At 50.1% G+C, this 21,457-nt stretch overlaps 2 protein-coding genes across 2 annotated transcripts; one reads left to right on the top strand and one right to left on the bottom strand.

Annotated features, from left to right (window-relative positions):
* Positions 1-2,920: 2,920 nt before the first annotated feature.
* EMC4 (ER membrane protein complex subunit 4) lies at positions 2,921-4,427 on the top strand. The gene is made up of 5 exons (XM_074931930.1): positions 2,921-3,010; positions 3,086-3,185; positions 3,338-3,491; positions 4,093-4,253; positions 4,343-4,427. Exons 1-5 carry the CDS (start codon positions 2,943-2,945, stop codon positions 4,376-4,378), a joined length of 519 nt encoding a protein of 172 aa, XP_074788031.1. The 5' UTR covers positions 2,921-2,942; the 3' UTR covers positions 4,379-4,427.
* A 10,932-nt stretch (positions 4,428-15,359) lies between these two features.
* TOMM5 (translocase of outer mitochondrial membrane 5) lies at positions 15,360-16,632 on the bottom strand. The gene is made up of 2 exons (XM_074932291.1): positions 16,444-16,632; positions 15,360-15,855 (listed from the first exon to the last, which is right to left on the bottom strand). The coding sequence occupies exons 1-2, from the start codon at positions 16,562-16,564 to the stop codon at positions 15,821-15,823; spliced, it is 156 nt and encodes a 51-aa protein (XP_074788392.1). The 5' UTR covers positions 16,565-16,632; the 3' UTR covers positions 15,360-15,820.
* Positions 16,633-21,457: the final 4,825 nt, after the last annotated feature.

Here is a 21,457-nt window from a genome sequence, read left to right as displayed (position 1 = left end):
TCCTATCCCTACACCCCTGATAAAGTGCCTCCCCATCTTTCCTGTAGCCCCTTTAAGCACTGGAAGGCTGCTATAAGGTCTGTTCATGTTGTCCCACAAGTGGGATCATTTACCTGGTGTACAATACAGAGCAGAGGTATTTTATTTATTTCATGTTTGTGCAAAAATGGGTGCTAGGTGGTAATTCCATAGAGATAGCACCCTGCACGAAAGAACTTCAGTGTATTTATACCCTTCAGACTACACGAATACACATCTACTGTAATGGCCATTGGGCAATTTCTTATCACTTTGACCCTCATTCGTTAATGACATGCCTCGTCTCAATTTAAAGTTATAGTGTCTTTTTATTATTCTGTGCAAACTTAAAGGGTAAAGGGGGAGGCAAGTCTTTCTGGTCATAAATTGAGCTGTTAGTTGCGACCTCCCACTGCTCTCTTCACCTTTCCTCCAGTTATCATAGATTTTTGCTGACTTTCTGGTTCTTTGGCAATTACTCAGCTTTCAGCACTTACTGGGCAGGATGTTCCCTTTTTATCAGTCTTTTAGTTTCTCTTCAAGGGCATAGTCATTAGTAAGGCCTGCATTGTTCACACAAAGTAATCAGGCTTACATAGTAAAATCATGAGTCTCTGTCCTCCTTAGAGGATTTAGATGTGGTAAATCTAATTCTAACTTGAATAGTGTCACTGTAACCTAGGTACTTGTTCAAACATACAGTTTTACATAGGTAACATACCAAGCACCTTAAGTAACACTTAAGCAGCATGAACAACAATAAATTACAAAAGGAAACACCTCAAGACAGGTATGAGAAAGACAAATGTCTCCATGAAGACAGCACAGAAGTCCTCCTCCTAAGAGGATTATGCAGGTGAGAGAAGGCCCTTTCTTTCTCTGAGAACTCAGGAGGACATCTGGTCTGACAATATCCTCAGGGTGCCAGGGACTAAATAGAAGCATCCTTTAAGATCAGTAGCTTTTGTTGTATTAAATGTAGTATGTAATGTCTAGGAATGTATGTTCAGAAGATAAAATAACTGATCATATCTGAAGCCATGGTCAGTCCAAAGATGGCAAATAATTACCCATTTCTTTCCACATCGTAACTGTGGCTGGATGGCGTACATCACCAAAGTAAAAAAAAAAGCTTGCTTCAAGGCCTGAACCCTAACAACTTGAAGCCAAACCTGAGCTTGAACCCAAACGTCTAACCCTAATGGTGCCCTGTAACATGAGCCTAATCCTAACCCCTAACCTTAATGACCCTAACCCTAAGAACCTGGGGCCATCTGGACAGCAACAGGGCCCCACCTGGACTCCAGAAAAGCTTGGTAAAGGGCATGGGGCACTCAGAAGGACAGCAAGGACCCTTACAGGCCCTAGCAAAGGGGCCAGGAAAGTCCCTGGGGCTCTCTGGAGGGCAGCAGGGCCCCTCACCAGTGCCAGAAAAGCCCACTGAAGGCCTTAGGGCACTTTGGAGAGAAGCAGGACCCCACCAGAACACCAGCAAAGCTTGGCCAAGGCTCTGAGGCTCTCCAGAGGACAACCCGGCCTGGCCTGGGACCCACAAAAGGCCCCACGGAACTCTTCAGGAAACCAGGGCTCTGCTTGGGTCCTGGAAAAACCTGACAAAAGACACAGGGAAATTCAGAGAGCAGCAGGACACCACCCAGGTGTCTACAAACCAGACAAATGCAACAGGGCACTCTGAAGAGAAGCAGGGCCCTTTGTGTGCCTTGGCAAAGGCGGCTAAGACCATGGGGTACTCTTCAGCAGCCTAAATGCAGGGGCAGCAGTGGGTTCAAGGTGGTCTACTGTTGTCGTTTAACCCTGGCCAGGAGCTAAGCACGTCATAGCCCCTCGCTTGCTCTCCCCCTGAGGGATGTGGGAGAGAATTGGTACAATAGAAGTAAGAAAATTTATGTGTTGAGATAAAGACAGTTTAATGTGTAAAGCAAAACCCAGATAAGCAAACAAAGCAAAATAAGGCATTCATTCACTATTTTCCATCAGCAGGCAGGTGTTCAGGGGCACTTCCAGGAAAGCAGGGCTCCATCACATGTAATGGTTACTTGAGAACACAAACATCTCCAGACATTCCACCCTTCCTTCTTCTACCCGCAGTTTTATATGCTGAGCATGATGCCATCCGGTCTGGAATATCCCTTCGGTCAGTTGGGGCCAGCTGTCCCAGCTGCACCCCCTCACACCTCCTTGCGCACCCCCAGCCTACCCGCTGGGGTGGTGCGGGAAGCGGAAAAGGCCGTGACTCTGTGTGAGCACTGCTCAGCAGTGATGAAACCATCCCTGTATTAACACTGTTTTCAGCACAAATGCAAAACACAGCCCCATACACTCTGCTATGAAGAAAATTAAGTCTATCCCAGCCAAAACCAGCACGTCTGCACATATCTTTTCCTGGTGCGTGACCGACGCGCGTGCGGACAGTCCTTCGGACAACGCTACTCAGTTTCGCTTCTGTGCGCTCTCCGCTCCTGACTGTGAGGAAACCCCAAACCGCAAAAGGGGGTGGGAGAGGGCCGGGCAGCAGACAAGGCCACTCCCCACCCCCGCAGCCGCCACCGCGGCGCTGAGCCAAGGACCGGAAGAAGCGTCCGTCGCCACCGGTTCCGGGCGGAACCCGCGTCCCCGGCACCGCGGTTCCGAGGGCAGCAGCGACCGGGAGGGGTCTGTGGGGCGCGGGAGGACTGTGCGGCTGCTGTGAGGACGGAGACTGCTGTGAGACGCGGGGTTGCCACAGGGCTGGTCTGGGGCTCCTGTGGCGTTCCTGCGGGTTCCTATGGGGCCGCTATGGGGCCGGGCGTCGCTCAGGCGTTGCTATGGCGTTGCTATGGGTCAGGGAGCGCTGGGTGGCGCCAAAGGCACCCGGACCCCGTCGTGACACTTCACGTGACCCTCCCCATCCGGGTGTTATCAAAATGGCGGCGGCGGTACGGGGACGGCGGTTCAAGTGGTCGCTGGAGCTGGCGGCGGCGCCGGGGGGGCGGTGAGGCCCGGGGGGTTGGGGCGGGGGCGATTTGGGGGTTAGGGGGTCTCATCGGCGTCTCTCTATTCCCCCCAGGCCCCGCGGAGCCGCCGAGGGCCGCGGGCCGTTGGGCTTCGCCGAGCGGCAGCTGGGGGAGGGCGGCGTCCACGAGAGCGACAAAATCCTCATGGAGAAGGTGGGTGGGGGCGACCCGGGGGGGGTTGGGAGGGACACCCCCGGGCGTCTGGGTCACGCATAGGGGGGATGGTCGCTGTCCCAGATGCCTGGGCCCCGTAGAAGAGCCGTGTGTTCCCGTCCCGGACGCCCGGGTCACCTCTTTTCCTGCAGCGCTGCTGGGACGTGGCACTGGCGCCGCTGAAGCAGATCCCCATGAACCTGTTCATCATGTACATGGCCGGCAACACCATCTCCATCTTCCCTGCCATGATGGTCTGCATGATGGGCTGGCGCCCGCTGCAAGCCCTCATGTCCCTCTCTGCCAGTGAGTACAGCCCCACGCAGGTGACGGCTCCCCAGGTGTCCCCCCGTGGCCATCCCCTGCTGCGTGACTGTTGCCCCACGTACCTGCAGTGGTCTTCAGTCCTGCATCTCGCCCTGCAACAGTCGTTCCCACGTATCCCCCACAGTTGTCCTTAAAACAGCCTCTGCCATGCATGTCCTGCAACAGTTGCCCCCATGTCAGTCATCCCCGCGTGTCCCCCAGCAGTCGTCCCTATGACAGTCACCCCCACATCAGTTTCCCCACACGTTCCCAAACAGTTGCCCCCATGTCAGTTATTCTTGTGCATCTGCCAGCAGTCACCCCCACATCACTTGCCCCCCAGCATTCCCCTACAGTCACCCCTATGACAGCCCCCCCCTCCCCCCCCCCCCCCGTGTTGGTCACTCCCACACATCCCCAGTCACCCCGCAGGAACCCCTGTGCCGTCTGTCCTGTCCCTCTCCCAACGCTCTCCCCCATGGTGCTCCCCTGCCACTCCCCACCCACCCATCGGTACCCCTGGTACTTCCCTGTGGTGCCAGGTGTGCAGCGTGTGGGTGACAGTGACGGGTCCCCCCATCTGGCCCTGTCCTCCCCACAGCACTGAAGGCGCTGGAGAGCTCAAGTCGGCGGGCACTGCAGGGGCTGGTGTTCCTGGTGGGCAATGGACTGGGGCTGGCACTGGCCCTCTACAAGTGCCAGGCCATGGGGCTGCTTCCCACCCGCCCCTCTGACTGGCTGGCCTTCGTTGCTCCCCCGCAGGTACACCCAGACCTGGGGTCCCCCCACCCCTGCTGCTCTGGACACCAGGGCCCCCCCACTCACCTGCTTTCTCTCTCTTCCTTCGGCAGCGGATGGAGTTCACTGGGGGGGGCCTGATCCTGTGACCCAATGTGCCCACCCACCAATAAAGGCGATGGCAGGCTGGTGATATTATTTCTGAGGGGAATTCCAAGGATTTGGGGGGCTCGGCCCAAGGAGGCACCAAGACGGGTTGGAGCAAAAAACTGGTGGCGTGTGCTGGGAGCATGGGGGCCTGTACTGGTAGTGCTGGGGCCCATACTGGAAGCACTAGGAGTGCACTGGAGGAGGACTGAAGCCTGTACCGGGAGTGCTCTGAGAGCCTTGGGACCTGTACTGGAATCATTGGGAGCCACACTGGGAGTGCACTGGGGTTGCACTTGAAGCTATAGGTCCCATACTGGAAGCCTTAGAGCCTGTACTGGAAGCACTGGAAGTGCATTGGGACCCTCAGAGCCTGTACTGGGAGCCTTAGGACCACACTGGGAGAGCGCTGGAGCTGCACTCAGAGGCTCAGGGTCCATACTGGGAGCCTTAAGGTGCATATTGGGAACACTGGGAGTGCATGAGGCCCATGCTGGGCTCATACTCGGAGAACTGCAGCCCAGACTGGCACTGTACTGGGACACTGGGTCCATACTGGGAACACTGGGGCTCATATTCAGATCTTAGTTTAATGTAGGTCATGCTGGCATCATACTGGGAGCACTGGAGTCCATACTGGGATCTGGATGGCAGCTGTGGCTCAGGCTGGCATTGTACTGAGAGTGCAGGGCCCACACTGGGAGCGTTGGGGTCATACTGGCATCCTAGCTGAAGAGCTGTGATCCAGACTGGCATAGCACAGGCAGTGTTGGTGCTGTACTGGAAGCACTGGACCCATAGTGGGTTCATGCCTGAAGACGTGGCTTAGGCTGGCACCTTACTGCGAACATTACTGCTGTACTGGGTCATGCTCTGAAAGCTGTGGCCCAGTCTGGCATTGTACTGGGAGCATTGGAATTCATACTAGAACACTGACCTGTATTGGGATCGTGTTTGAAGACCCATGGCTCAGGCTGGCATTGTACTGGGAATGCTGGGCCCATACTGGCATGGTGGTAGGTGAGCCCGGGTGGTACATGTGTGGTACTGGATGTAGTGGGCCAGACTGGTGTCCTCAGAGGCCAGGGTTGTTCCTGTTGCCCACATCACTGGCCCCAGCCCCTGCATCAGGAGCTGCAGGTCTGCCCCACGGCTGCCCCAAACCTGCCCAAGTGCCCCATAACTGCCTCCCAGTTTACCCCTCAGTTGTTCCCTCTGCCCCATAACCAGCCCCAGATTCCCCCCACTGCCCCATTTCTGCCTCAGTTTTCCCTGCGTTTGCCCCATTTTCATCCTATTTTCATCCTGTTTCTCAGTGTTGCCCCACTTTTCCCTGGTTTACCCCCGATTTTTCCCAGGTTTTGTCCCATTTGCTCTGTTTCATGCTATTACCCATGTGCCACATGGCCCTTCCTCCCCCCAGGCCCCACTGCCCCCTTTGGCTGTGCTGCCCCTGGGGGCAGCCCCCTGCCAGGTGGGGGGTGGGGCAGGGGTGTCCATCTGTCAGTCCCCCCTCATGGCTGGTGCCGGGGTCCCACTGCACTTGCCGCGGCCAAGGCCACTGGTGCTGATGGTGCCCAGGGATGTGGTCATCACAGTCTGGAGGGGGCCGGTGTGACCTCTGACTGCCCCATGGCCCCTGACTCCTCCCCTGTACCACCAAGTATGGCAGTGGTGTGACCCTGGGCCTGACATACCCACCCACCCCCAGGTCATTACGCTGGTTCCATGCAAATGACATCAAATAAAGTCATAAAGGTGTCAGTTTTGAGGGCTGAGGCAGGGCGTGTTTCTGTAATGTGTCATAAGGAATGGAAAGGTGACAGAGGTTGGTGTTTGTGCACCCGCGGCGGGCGTTTGCTTGCAGCAGTGGCTGGTGACACCCATTTTCAGCTGAGTGACGGCTCTGTAGGTGATGGAAATCTGCCACTGACACCTCTGCTCAATTCATTTTGCTGGCTCTTATTTTCTATCCTGTTCTTATTTTACTGTATTTGCCTGTTGTCTCTCCTGAGTGGTGTTATCTGCATTCTTGCGGAGCAATCCATCCATTCTTGTCACCTCTTGCACCTCTTTTGTTACAAAAATATTTGCCTTCTGCCATGCTTGTTTCCAGCGATGTACAGGGCCTTCCCCCACTCCCCCATCTACTGGACTGTGTGCGGGTGCTTTCTCCCCTTCTCTGCTCCTCTCCACTGCTTCCAATCTTTGTGTCAAGGACCATGTCCCAACAGCCACTGTAGTTGCCAGCTAACCCTGCCAGGTGCTAGACCTCTCTTATCCATTTCAAACCTCTGCGCTGCTGTCTCCTCCATATGTCGTCTTCATTTTACCTTGCAACTCTTGAGTCACAGAAAACAGGTTGTAGCACAGCTGCTTCTCAGATGTACAATTTTTTTTTTTTCCTTGGAAATCCCTTTGTCTACGAGTTGGAAGTTGTATATATTTTAAGTTTTAATGATAGGGTACGAGGAAGCTGTCTTATCTGGATGAGGCTCAGGTAGTAAGGTGGGGGTAGGAGGCTCATTGCCAAGATCAAAATCATCCTCCTCATTATCAGTTTTCAGAGTACATTTCTTTTCAACAAGTTTGCTCTCTGAGACTGGGCATGCGTGTTCTTGCTCTATCTGTCCTAAAGCCAAGGTCTAAGATCAATTTCTAATTGTTGCAGTAATTGGCTGTGAACATGGCTATGAGATTCAAAGGCAGCTGTTTGCATTTCTGCAAAGCATCTTATAACACATCTTGAGCTTCCTGCCTGGAAATCTTTAGTAAAGTGCCTGCAGCTGCTAATGCCTCTGTGAAAAGCCCAGTGAAGGGCGTTCCATTGCCTTACATAAACAAGTTTTCTGCACTTCTGAAATTCTGCTCTCACTGTTTCCCAATCAAAACAATTTTCAGCCACCCAGTTATTGTCCCACCCAGGTGTTTTCATTCCTTACCCTCTTGCCATTTTTGCTCCTCTTCCACTGCCTGTATTTTACAGAATCCCACTTCTGACACCAACTACTGTCATGACCTAAAGGATTACCCAGACATTATGATCTTTACATACCCACAGACTGGGTAACTGTTTAGGTTGTGACATTAATGTTCCTATGTTCTTTGTTCTCTTTCCTGGCCTCTGGTGGGAGCAGCAAGGAGGAAATGGACAGCTAAGCTGCCCTGCAAGACCAACAGAAGTTGTGTCAGTGTGTTTAAGTGAATGTGTGGAGATCATGGCAGTTACATTTCAGAAATTACCTATGGCAAATTAGCTAAGGGCCAGAGTATAATGATGTGGCCCATTGCTCTTTCTCACCTATCTCACTTTTGCCCAGTTCATTTTATTGTATTTGTCAGATTTGATCAATCTATCCCAAACTTCAAAACCAAATCAAATAGAATTAGAAAGACCTATACCAAATATCTGGTTAATGATGTTTAAGAGCATTTGACAAAAAAACCTTCTGCGCCAAGGTTCATTTTTACTATTTTGAAGTTTGGAGTAAAAGGCATGACTCTCAGAGATTATCTGTTTGATTAAAATCTTTAGTTGAGCTACTAAAATAACACTGCTAACAACTATTATAATTGCACAAAATGCTACAGTTAAAACAATGGTAACAATCCAATTGGTATTGCTACCCATGTAAAACCATATGTTTGAATAAGTGCCTAGGTTATAGTGATACTATTCAAGTTAGAGTTGGATATATTGCATTTAAATCCTCTAAGGAGGACCACTAAACATTGGCTCCGTTGTGTAAACCGAATACTTCTTCATATAAATGATGCAGGCCTTGCTAGACTATACCCTTGAAGAGGAGCTAAAAGACTGATAAAAAGGGAACATCCTGCCCAGAAGGTGCTGGAAGTTGAGTAATTGCCAAAGAAGCAGAAAGTCAGCAAAAATCTGTGGTAACTGGAGGAAAGGTAAAGGTGGCAGGGGGAGATCATGACCACTGACCAATTTAAGACCAAAAAGACTTTTCCTCCTGCCCACCGGTAAGGAGCACACATGCTAATTTACATAGCAAGAGAGGCTAATTTAAGTATAACTAACCAATGAGGAACCAAAGTGATAAGAAACTACCCAATGGTCATTACAGTAAATGTGTATTCGTTTAGTCCCAAGTGTATAAATACACTGAACTTCTTTTTTGCAGGGTGCTTAGCTCTGTGGAATTACCACCTAGCAATGATCTTTCTGTAAACATGGAATAAGCACACCTCTGCTCTGTGTGTATATGGGTGTATTGTACACCAGGTAAACAACCACGCTGGTGGAACAACAGTATCACAGAAATGTAATGATGACATAAAGCCAATTTATGTGGTATATCTTAGCCCTTACAGTGAATACAAGAGTAAAGTATATAATTAAGCATATGGTCAAGCATCCTTGCATGGGAAGGATTAACTGTGCCAGTGAATCCTTTCATCTGTCCCCAGCCAGGACATAGTCTCAGAGACATCATTACCTACACGCAGTCAACCAGTGTATTCAAAATCAACATTATGTCACTTAGCAGCTCTGTTGCAATCTGCAGCCTGACAGCACTGTGGCGGTGGAGGTACAGACTGCTAATAGTGATCCTGTAGTATGGGGTTCAAATGCAGCAGTGCCTTTGCCACTACATGGCTTTGGGCAATGCTGGCAGAGCCTTTTGCTATGTTTGGAGGGAGTGGCTGCCGACCTGCATGTCTCCAACAGCCACATGGTGAGTGGCCCTGCTCACCAGCACTCGCTGTGCATGGAGTTCTCTCAACTGCCTGGCTCTGGACAGGGCAACTTTCTCATGGTGACAGGGCTTTGCCTTTGCAAGGCCCTGGAAGGGAAATGTTGGGGTGAGACCCTGGCTTTTTCCTCTGGTTTGCCTCTTCCATGGCAAGAGAGATGGTACCATGAAGCAGGCCCTTGGCACAAGGGGCTTTAGCAGGGAGCTGGCCTGGGGGATGGCTAGTGGCTGCGCTCGGAGCCAGCATGGCTGTGTGAAAGTGGGCATCACCGGGGGAGAAACAGGCCCTCCTAAGAGAGATGCTGGAGCCAGTGTGAGATGGTGGGGATGGCCATCAGCTCTGCACCCGTGCTCACCTGATCTCCGTGTGCTCCCTCGAAGGGCCTTCTGACCTGAATGAAGTTGAGGGCCTGAGGAATGCCATGGAGAAGAAAGCAAATGTGAATACTCCTGTGGGTATTTCACAGGGGCTCATGTCCTCTGCAAACACAATTCCTAGCAGCCCTCTGTGTACGAAAGGACCATGGGGTGGATATGCAGGTATGTACAGGGTGTGGTCAGGAACCTAGGAGCAGGCAGTGTGAGTTCTGGAGACAGAACTGGGGTGTCTAAAGGGTTCCTGGAAAGACTGAGGCATGGGAGTGGACAAGCAGCTGAACATGATGGTTCTGCAGAGGCAGAGCTACAGGGAATGTAATTGCTGCTGAATAAACATGCATGCAAGGCACTGATTTGCATGACAGTGAGACAGGCATTGGAATAATAGCTCTGCTTTCCTTATTATAATAGGTCTGTTTGTTTATTGGAGAGGATTTCAAATGCATAGAAGTTGGAGAAAATACTATACAGCAAGACTTAGGACTTAGTTTATTTAGCTGACAAAAAAACCCCCAGTTGATTACGTGGTACAGTTATCTGCATAGCAGAAACCTAGAAGTTGGTAACAGCTCTTAAATGCAGAAGTACGAGAACAGGTAATTGGTTGGAAGATGAAGTAATTGGTTTCACATTAAGGGCTAACTGTAAATACCACTGTATATGACACTGAATGTACCCTACGGTGATTAACTACCAGTGCTTTTAAAGAGCACTTGGTTTCCACTGCAACTAGTTCATTTTACAACCTATTACAACCATGTCAGTCTTTGTTAGTGTGATGTCAAGGCTGTGAACAAATAGGCTGCATTGTATTTAACACTGATTTAGAGAGAAGTTGTGCTGCTTTTCACTGCTTACAGATCACAGAAGTTTTGCAGATGCACTTCTATAAATTTTCCAGTCCAGTATTTTTATCTAAAACAAGCTGCATGCTAAACACTCTTCTGTGTTTTAAGTGCTTCACAATTTTCTCATTACATTTCTAGTGTCTTTGACATGCTGCTGGTTCATAGAATCATAGAATGGTTTCGGTTAGAAGAGACCTTAAACCTTATCTGGTTCCACCCCCCACCACCCCCCATCATGGCAGGGACACCTTCCACTAGACCAGATGTTTCTGTACACTGTGCTGCCTGTCTATAGCTGGTTATTCTCCAGTTGAGTCCTTCTTTTCCCTCACTAAATGCAGAGATGAATAATCTTCCCCAACATCATAACTATTCTGACTGTCTGAACTCATGTACCTGCAGCCACTGGGACACAGTTTTGGCAAATAGTTTTTTTTGCATTTCCTCACTGAACTTCATTTCCAGTCTCAAGAGTCAGTTTGGGAGGCATCTTGATCAAATGAGTCACTGAAATCAGCTTGACAGTTGAAGGGATAGGCTGCTTTCCTTCACATTTGTTTGGTGTGTAGCTGCCCATACAACCCATGGAAAGGAAGTTCTGTGTCATGGAGATGACAGAACTCTGCTTCATTTTCACAGAACGGGATAATTCAGGCTGGAAGAGATCTCCAGAAGTCTACAGTCCACCCTCCTTCTCAAAGCAGTGTCAGCTAAGAGCCAGGCCATGTTACTCAGGGTTTTATCCAGCGTGGTCTGGAAAACCTATGAGGATGAGGACTGCCAAGCCTTCATGGACAACCTCTTCCACTGTTTGACTGTCCTTGTGTGGAAGAAATGTTTCCTTACATCCAGCCAAGATCTCTCTTTTCAATTTATGTTGGTGGTCTCTCATACCCCTGCCATGCACCACTGTGAGAAGCCCAATTCCATCTTCTTGAGCACCTCCTCGTATTTACTAGAAGGCTGCTATTAGTAACTCCAAACATGATGGCAGGGCCAGGAGGCTGGGGCAGGGGAGTAGCAGCCCTTCCCATCTGGAGACACCCCAGAACGTGCACTCATTTATCCCAGGATTTCACACTGTCTGTACTGCAGAAGCTACTGGTTTTAAGCAGCACTACCCTGTGCTGCTCTTGCCATCCTGGTAGCTGTGAACCAACACCAGCTGAGGAGGCTGCCTGATTCAACCATGTCTTCCTTGGGATAGTGCACTCTAATGGCACTCAGAGGTTTTCCTTGCCCCCACGCACAACCTTTTCCCTGAAGTTTTAGCAAGGCACACACCCCTCCCCTTTGAGCTCCAACACTGTGGAGCATCATAGCACAGTGGTGAACCCACAGAGCTGCTGAGCAGGACAGTGTAAAAGTGCCTCTGGAAAATGGAAGACAGATCCCACTCTGGGAAGAGCACCCCATTAGCAAAACAAATGCTCTGTAAGTTGAGGAGCAGGAGACCCAAACTTGAGATAAGCCTGGGAAAAATTTGTGAGTAGAAGCCTGGTTAGTGCTGCCAGGTTAGAGCTTCTGTATTTTAGGTCCAAAAGTATTATGATGGTAAGGTTATTTTAGAAAATGCCCAGACATTGAAATAGCTGCCCTGAGGAGCATGAGTGCATGGAAATGTCATGTTGATATGGTCATATGCTGGACTTAGGAACATCTCTGGTTTCAGTCTTATGTCCTTTACCTAAGGTAAGCCTGCAACTTGCATGCATCAAGGTAACTGTAGTCAAATAGATGAAGACTCCACACTGAGTGTTTTGACACAGGCCTAGCCTGTCCTCAACACTAGGACTTGCACCACAGGTGGATGATGGAGGTCCCTGAGACAGAGCACAAAGAAAATTCTGTTGCTAAGAGACTAGAATGCAAGGAGAAAAATTTAGTGTCTTCCTCCTCCTATTGCCAACAGTCATAAAGTTACCTGAGAAAAAGTACCTGCAGGATAACCTGAGCTCTGAGCTTCATGATGACTTCAGCTCTACTCGTCTTGCTATCCTGACATGATACTTGACACAGGTGGTCTGCTTCTGCTTGGAAGATGAGTAGCTGTTTCTCCAGGGCCTAAGACTACACAGCAGCAGGACAGGCCATGGAGGTGAAGAGGCAACAGATGGGAATCTTTTGCCAGACTGCAGTCTGACATCCCCATCACCCTCCTGCTGCGTATCTCTCTCCTTGGAGAAGAAATATGCAATTGCTTGGTATATCAGAGATTGCAGAAAACCAGTCACAAGAAAAATACCAAACATTTATTTTCTCCTATTTTAATAAGGGCATGGCTTCATCTCTCAAATGTGTCTGAAAGCAACTAGAAGAGCCTTTAACAGCTCCCAACAGCCGGTTCAAAACCACTCCTGAGCAAGCACATTTCTTCAGGATTAACGGTATGCAGAACTGCTGACAAGTCAGCTGTGTTAAGCCCTTGAAATGTGCTTGCATGTGGATAAAAATGGGTGCATATACATGATTTTAAGTATATAGTAAACAGAAATTTTTCTGCACTTGGGCCACAACACCCCCCAGCAGGGCTACAGGCTTGGAGAGGCGTGGCTGGAGAGCTGCCAGTCAGAGAAGGACCTGGGGGGATTGATAATGAGCCAGCAGTGTGCCCAGGGGGCCAAGAAGGCCAATGGCATCCTGGCTTGTGTCAGCAATAGCGTGGCCAGCAGGGACAGGGAAGGGATCTGAGCCCTGTGCTCGGCACTGATGAGGCCGCCCCTCGATTCCTGGGTTCAGTTTTGGGCCCTCACCCCAAAAAGGCCATTGAATGACTCGAGCATGGCCAGAGAAGGCAAACGGAGCTGGGGCAGGGTCTGGAGCACAGGTCTGCTGGGGAGCAGCTGAGGGAACTGGGGGGCTTTAGTCTGGAGGAGGCTGAGGGAAGACCTCCTGGCCCTCTGCAACTCCCTGACAGGAGGGCGCTGAGAGGGGGGATGAGTCTCTTGACCCAGGGAACAAGCACCAGGACAAGAAATAATGGCCTTAAGTTCCACCAGGGAAGTTTAGATATTAGGAAGCATTTCTTTGCAGAAGGGGTTGCTGGGCTTTGGAATGGGCTGCCCAGGGCAGGGGGGGGAGTCCCCTTGCCTGGAGAGGTTGAAGAGTCAGGCTGACCCAGTGCTGAGGGATCTGGTGGAGTTGAGAACAGTCAGTGTGAGATTAATGGTTGGACTAGATATCCTCAAGGTCTTTTCCAACTGATTCTGTAATTCTGTGAAACTGGCTCGCTAGAAACCTTCACATCCCTGTACTTACTAAGGACTCTACTGCTCTACCTCTGACCATGCACAAAGGCCTGAGACCAAAAGGGATACCAGTGTCCCATTCGCCATAGCTGGGCAAAGGATAGGATGGCTGAAGTTTCTGCCTGGCACAGGCAGAGCCAGACTCTTTAATGTATCCCACCATCAATGTCATAACTTCACTGCATTTATCTGCTGCATTAATTTGTCAACTGGGTAATATAATCCCATAATTTATTCAGTTGTGCTTGTTCCCATTTACACAGATATCAGAACAAATGAAATCAGGAATATACTTGCTTCCATTTCTCAGCAAAATCCAGATAACTAAATAGGACTGTGTTATTTCACTTGGCTGCAGCACGTATCCAAGGCTCCAGGACCATGTGTCAGCTCTAGTAAGAAGTCTCCAAATCACTTGGTTATGCTTCCAAGTTAATACTGATTCCCAGACTGCCATTCTGCACTTCCAAACCCTGCCTGTCTTAAGGAATGTCTTTTTATATCAGGCCTGAAGCTCAGATGCAATATATAGTCCTCAGGTCTGTCCCCACTCCTCCCTTATCTGTCTTTCTTTCAGCTTCAAACCTATGTATGCTTCAAAAACAGCTTTCTGCAGGCAAGCTCAGGCAATGGTCAAAATGGAAGGATGGAAGTTTCCAAGGGTCAGTCTCTTCATTATCTGTAATTCCTCTCATCTCTGATGCCAGCCAACAATAATGTCTGCCCCTTCTGTCTGAGCTGATAAAATCTTTTCCCCCTTGCTTTTTTTAGACTGCAATCACAGCTTTTGGGCAAGCAAAGCAAATATTCCACCATGCTTCATACAGGCACTGTGCTGTCAGCAATGGCACAGTAAACTACAGGAAGATTCTTTCTTCTGCTCATCAAGTGAGCAGTAGAAAAGAGCAAGCAGTGCCTTTGCTGCAAGTGGCTCTGCAGGCACTCGCCTAACACCAGGCAAAAAGTATTTCAGGGAGTTAAGTACAAGAAATGTTTAAGGCGCTATGGAGATCTGGTGTGTAGCTGATATAAGGATATCAGTCAAATCCTTTAGGGCTTGTGCAAACAGAGAAGTAACCCAAAATGGCTGAAAATCCAACTCCTACTTTGGCAGCTCAGTTTAGGGTCATCTTAAACAGATGCATACTAATAAGCATCAGCCCCAGAGCTTATCAGATCCCTTTCAGAGAGGACATTCAGAACCCCTTTCGCAAAGCAAGCTGCTTCTCTAGCAAAATCCTCCCCATTTTGCCATCAGCACAAGCAGTATAAGGCAATATTGCAGGCAGTCTCTGAGTAAAGTAACGTTTCTGAACTACCAGAAATACAATTTGTCACAGTAAAAAGCACTCAAATCAAGGTATGATAGAATACAACAAGTACTGGCAGAAGGCAGGAACAGGCACTTAAAAAATTCTGCTGTGACTAAAATTCAGTTACAAGCTCACAGAGGAAATATGCCCTTGTTCCTGCTTTACAAAAATTCAAGATCCAGGTGGTTCTAATTGAAGGGAAAACTGACACATGCCTCCCAGATAAAGCTGAGCCATCTTCCCCCTTTTATTTCTCTGAGTCTTGACTACATGTTCGTGTTTCACAGCTGAGTTCTATGCATTTAACAACCTGGAAAATGCATCATTGCCTTGTCTTTTTCACTCTCCTTTGCTCTTCCTTAATACAAGTTGATTTTAAAGGTGGAGCTGAGAACAAGCTTAATGTAGTCAGGGAAGTAATACCAGATGACCACTAGTTTAAGTGACAATTATTAAAAATAAATCACTACCAGAGTGAAGTGATACAACTGCTCTTCCATTTATTTCAAATCAGACTGCTTGTGAGCTGAATTCATTGAGGACTTCATTATTCATACAGGCAGGTTCAATAAGGTTGATAGCCAGAGTATGTGGCAGTTTAGAGGTAGCTGCATAACAAAGCAACTTGCTAGCACTTCACACTTCATACAAAATGGAGATAGACTTTTTTTAAAAACAGTACAAGAAATATTGCATCACAAGTCATTGCTTGATGATAGCAGGGAGTATTCTGTGACCAACATTCAGATGCAAGGACAACAGATATCTTTCCCATACTCCAACTAGGCTATCATTCTCAGGTCAGATATGCTTAAGTGAAACATTTTAGAACCACTCAGTACCGGATGCCTGCCTCTGGTACAATATTTAATTAACAAAACACTGAAAAGCAGCTACAGTCCATTTTGTTTTCATCTATCGAGTCTTCTTAAGTGTTCATATACTGTCCAGTTTCTTCAGGATGAAAGGAGCTGAAAAGACAAAGCAGAATGGACATAACTCGGCTGAAGGGAGCGAGATGTGTGCAGTGAGTCTGGGATGAAACTGCTGCATATTTACGCGGCATCTAAAATATTCAAACTCTGGGCAAAACGCCACCCTCTGCCTCCCACACAGCCCCTTCCCTCCCTGCACGATTGCTTTAACAGGTGAGGCAGCACGACTCAAGAGGGGATCAGGTCTGCCGGCTTGTGCCACAGGTCAGAGCCTCGGGCCTGTTCTCGATACGGGCGGGGGGACCCCCCAACGCCACTTGGCGTTGGCTGAGCAGACGGGCGCCCTGCAGGGAAAGGTGCCAGACTCTGATGACACGCACCAAGGCGCTGCCTACACGACAGCATGGCCCGGCCCTGCGCGCTCGGGAGCGGCACAGCCGCGCTGCCGCTCGCCCCAGCCCGGCACAACAGGCGCTGCCGAGAGCGCCGCCGGGATGCCGAGCCTCTCCCACGGCCCCGGGGACGCGCCCGCCGCCGGCTCTGCCCCACAGCCACGCGGGCACGGCGGCGGCCGAGGGTGCCGGGAGCCCAGCCGGGCCGGGCCGGGCCCCGCCGAGCACTTACTGATCCGCAGCAGCGCCACGTAGATGAGGAAGTTGCGGACAGAGGCGAGGACGTCGCGGCGCATCTTCCGCTTCAGCTCCTCCGGGTCCATCTTGGGCCCCAACCCCTCGATGCGGAACATGCCGGCAGCCCCGCGCCACCGCCGCTACGGCTCGCGGGCAGGGACTGGCGCGGCCGCCTCACGTGACGGGAGAGCGCGGCGCATGCGCACGTGGCGGCGACGAGGCCGGTGCCCTCAGTGGGGCGCTCAGTGCCCGGCCCCGAGGGGCGGGGCGGGCAGCGGCAGGGCGGGGGTTTGGGGGTAAACATGACCGCGGCCTCCTGCTGTGAGCCTGACGGGATCCAGGCCTCGCTAAACTTGACCGGTGAGGAGGCGATAAAGGACTGGTGAGAGGGGGGCCCCCTGCCCCAGAAGGCGCCAGGAGATGGACCATTGCCTAAGAAGCAGTCAGCAAAATTCTACAGAAATAGAAAAGTAAAGGTGGGAGGGGGAGACCATCATAACTAACTCAAGACCGAAAAAACCTGCCCCTACACCTGCAAGGAGCACACGTGCTAATTTACACATCAAGCGAGGCTAATTTAAATATAACTAACCAATAGCAGATCGGGGTGTAAACTTAGATAGGTTTTGACTAATCACGTAATAGGATAAATAGGCTTCAGTTCCTTTGTGCCGTGTCCCAGCTTTGTGGAATTACCCCCTAGCACCCCTCTTTGTGCAGCTCTGAAATAGAACTGGTATCTGGGCTCTGGGTGAGGCTGGCTTTACACAGCGCGTAACAAACCCTGTCTGAGGGACAACACACCCCTCCCAGGTTGTGGAGGAGCCTCCTAGAAACACAGCCCGTGCCTGCCCCTCCATCTGCCCTGCTGCCTGAAGGGACTGTGGTGATGGCCTTACCCACCAGCAGCTGGGCTGGCTTGCCAGCAGCCCAGGCAGAGTTGTGGCAGGGGTCTGGGGTTTGCAGCCTGCCCCTTCCGAGGGGTGCTGGCCGCACCTGATCCCTGCAGACAGGGTTTCTCTGGTCCTGCCACCAGCAGTGTGCGCCTCTTTTGCTCCTGCCAGGTTCCAGGCAGTAGTGTGTTTGTCATGGCAAACAGGTCAGGGATGGGTCTGTGATAGGGAGCTGTGCTCCCTGAGTGCCTGCTCCTCCAGGGCTGGAGAGCAGCTCTCTCCACGCTGGGGTTAAGTCTACAGCAGAGCAGCCTGGAAGTGGCTTGGTCCGGTTGACTCGTGGGTGTGAACTCAGGGACCTTTAGTGCAGTCAGCACACTGGCACGAGTGCATGGAACAGGAGTTCTCCTGGCTAGGCATAGCTGACGTGGAGGAGAGTCATGCAGTAACCTCTCTTCTTTGCCCAGTGCCTCTATTTAGAAGGCAGAGAGTAGGAAGCAGACATAGAACAGCCCTACATAGCAAGGCACAGAGAAACTGTACAATGCCTGTCAACTCTGTTGCAAGTGCCTGGAACGTCAGTTACTGACAAGGTCTGTGGCTAATGATTGTCCTGAGCAGCTGAAGTTAACATCTGAGCAACGAGTACCAGATGTTTGTCTTGGGGATGGGAACAGCTCTGTCTAAGGGAGATGCACCCAGATGAAGCAGAGTCTGCTTTTGCAGAGTACACCTCACGATACTTCATGTCACAACACAACAGTCTCAAAGTCAGCAGCTCTGGCCGAGTCATTACATTTGCTGCTGCAAACTCCACTGGCTTTCCAGTCTGTGTGGTACTACTGTGTGAGATGTGCATGAGAACACAGTCCTGAAAAGCAAACTAGTCTCAATGTGCTTAGTCACTGGGAAGAGAGGGTTATAGCCACACGAGGCAGGAACAGAGCTTGCTGTGCTGGCTCCTCTGAGCTCTTGCAAGTGCCTTCATTCTGGGTAATCTATTTACAATGGGATTTATCAGATATCTGGTTTTCACTAACTCCGGTAAAGAATTAGTGTGACAGTGAGTCAATGTGCATCTGGCTCTGCTAGCCTTCCTGAATTATCCACCACTGTCTTTGGTACCACTGCTGATCTGCAGAGTTTGTTTCTGCTTCAGCTAGGAACTGACTTATCTGTGCTGCTTCACTGAGTACACAGGAGCCTTCACCCCAACACAGAACCCCATCGTGCAAAGCCTTGAACAAAGGCAACTCCCATTCCCTAACGTGTCCAGGGAGAGTGCTGGAGGCCACCAATATTTAACTGGTACAAAGAGACTGAGAGGGCCAGGGATCTTGTCTTTGGAGAGGCCTCTTGCTAACCACAGAGACTCTTCTCTGGAAGCTGGAGTTCATGGGAAGCTGGGCTGTGGATGAGTTTCAGTCAGGATAATGGATGGCCATGAATGCTGGTTTGAATTGTGCCCCTTTTTAGGGACAGAAGCTAGTTCAGGCCTGAGACCAGGCTGACCCAGAGAACTGTGTATGCAGGCCTCAGTCCTCACTCTTGAGCTCCGTCTGCACCAGACTGGCCTCTGCCAGCCAAGCCCTGTATTCCCTGCCCATGGCAGGCATCTGGCAGTGCTTTCACAACTGCTCCTCAGATGCCAGGAATGGCATCAGAGATGGACACAGGCCCTAGCAATGCCTGGAGAGGGTCAAGCAAGCAAGCAGACAGTGTCTTATGGCTCTCCCCACCACCCCCATAAGATGTCTGGGTTCTGCAGCCCACCCTGCTCTGCCTGTGCTGCTTGGGACCAGGCAATACACAGCAGGCAGATAATTCAAAAAACCAGATTTCTCTCAGCTAAGCTGTCTGTGGCCTAAGGCAAAGCCAATTACAGAGCAGCTGTTTTCATTGTGCCAGTGATTAACAGGGCTAATTGCATCTCCCACTGGCCGGGGGAGCTTTTCAGCCTTTCTGTGCTACCTCAAGGGCCATCCCTGACTTTGCAAAGGATAACTAAGGAGAAGTATTCCAAAAACCACCCTACTTCCAGCACATTTGCAGGACATTCCATCCCAATCACCAGTGAGGCAACCTGTTCTTGTCACAGAAGTTATGACTGGCCTCTTAGAGCAAAGTGCTGGAAGAGAACACAGTAGAGCTGACAAACTAGCCTTATTCTGCTGGCTTCCATGAAATCTTGTTGATTTGCTCCAGGTTTCATTCTGAATGGTGGGTTTCTCTGTTCTTTGCTAGCAGAAACAGGTTGGCAGGTCCCAAGCTCATCCAGGCAGAAAAGCAAGGACTCTCATCCTTCATTTCAAGACTCCCAGTCTTGGTTTGTGTTTCTGTCATGGTTTAAACCTGGCCAGCACACCAAATACCACACAGCCACTGTATCACCCTCCCCTGCCCTGAGGGATGGTGGAGGGGATTGGAGGGGTAAAGGTAAGGAGACTCATAGACTGAGATAAAAACAATTTAATTGATATTAATAATTATTATAATAATATTAATAATAGAATATAAAAATGAGTGATGCACAGTGCAGTTGCTCGCCACCTGCCCTCTCACTCCCAGCCCATTTCCAGTTAGTGATACCAGAGGAGAGAAAATCCCAAAACTGCAATTCCAGGAAAGAGTGAGCTGTCCTTGAAATGTTTGTGGCAATTTTCCAGAATTCTCTCAAACCTCCAAACTGTGCAGTTTTGACAACTCATACCATGTCCTTACTTTTACTCAGTCCTGTAATTGCATGAAAATTTTACCTTTCATTTCCTGGGGCTACAGGCAGATTACTAGCCACTGACTTGGCAGTGGCTTGAGGTTCAGGTCTCCGAACAGAACATGGTATGCAAAGTGGCTGCAGATGGCAGGTAGTAAAAAACTGACAAAAGTTGAAGATAATGCCACAAGGGTAGCTGTCACAGTCCACTTGGTGGACTCGTGATGGTTTGTTTGCTACGATCTCGAAAGTGCAAAATTAAGGTTACCAACACCAAAGGGATAGCAGTAATAAACCAATGAAACTTTATTGTGTTGCCTGTGAAGTGGCACGCGATAGAGATGGGTGAAAGAGAGGAGAGAAGTAAAGTAAAGTTTTAGAGCGAGGAGGGAGAGAGAGGTTATAGCTACCACCGCTGATCTCATGACGTCCTAACAGTCCCGGGTCCAGCTGATGCTGCGTCGTCGATTGTCATGGTCCTTGGTTGGTGGGGAAGCTTCCAATTTTCGTTGTCCAGAAGTCATCCTTTTATGCTCAGTAACACACCTTGCTCCACCTCCACCTCAGGGGTCTCTGCCCTTCTCGAGTGAGGCCATCACCATGCGCAGGGGGGAACATCCGAGGCGTGGTCAGTCTTGGAGGCAGGCAGCCTTCCACCAGGAGGGGTGTTTTGGTATTATAATGAAGCAAAGTTTGTCTAAGGTTCATGATTTCTTCATCGATGTTATGGCAACAGTTGCGATCCATCTTTTTTGACAGTGGCTATGCAATTATCTCTAACAGCTCTGGCTAGGCCCAGGCACCAAACACAGCACTCTTTGTACTGTACGGCTCCGGCACTGCAGAACAGCCCGGCACTGCCTGCACCGCATGGGTCAGTGCTCAGGAGAACAGCCCAGCACTCGCTGTGCCACACAGGTCTGCATTCAGGAGCCTTGACACCACATCCCACTCCAGGGATTGGCAAGGCCAAGCAGGCCGTTGTCAGGTACCTCACTGTCCATGTCCCTGATGACAATGTTGAGACAATGCTGATCTTCTGACCAACTCTTACAGTAGCTAGATCTCCCAAGTGGTTATGAAGCAGCGATGTGAGGAAGGGTCAAACTTCACAGATAACTGGAAAGAAGCACTGGAGTCCTTCTGGAGCAAGGCCAGCAGTTCCTCAGTAGCTGTGTCAGTAATGGCACATAATGCCAAGATTACCTAAGTAACAGTGTCAGAAATACCAAACTGGACACAGAACTTAGAAAGGCCCCATGAAACCAATGAGGAAAAAATAGTTAGAAGCCAGTTGTTCCTTTGTGAGGAGACTGAGACAGACAAAGGAAGTACAAGGACTGCAAAAAGGAGGTCAAGAAACAGGACAAGGGAGTACTGATACAGATAAATTGTTACTTGTT

Source organism: Athene noctua, chromosome Z (genome assembly GCF_965140245.1).
Source record: "Athene noctua chromosome Z, bAthNoc1.hap1.1, whole genome shotgun sequence".
NCBI classification, from domain to species: Eukaryota; Metazoa; Chordata; class Aves; order Strigiformes; family Strigidae; genus Athene; species Athene noctua.
Note: the sequence above shows the minus strand (reverse complement) of the source record. Positions and strands in the feature narration are given on the sequence as shown.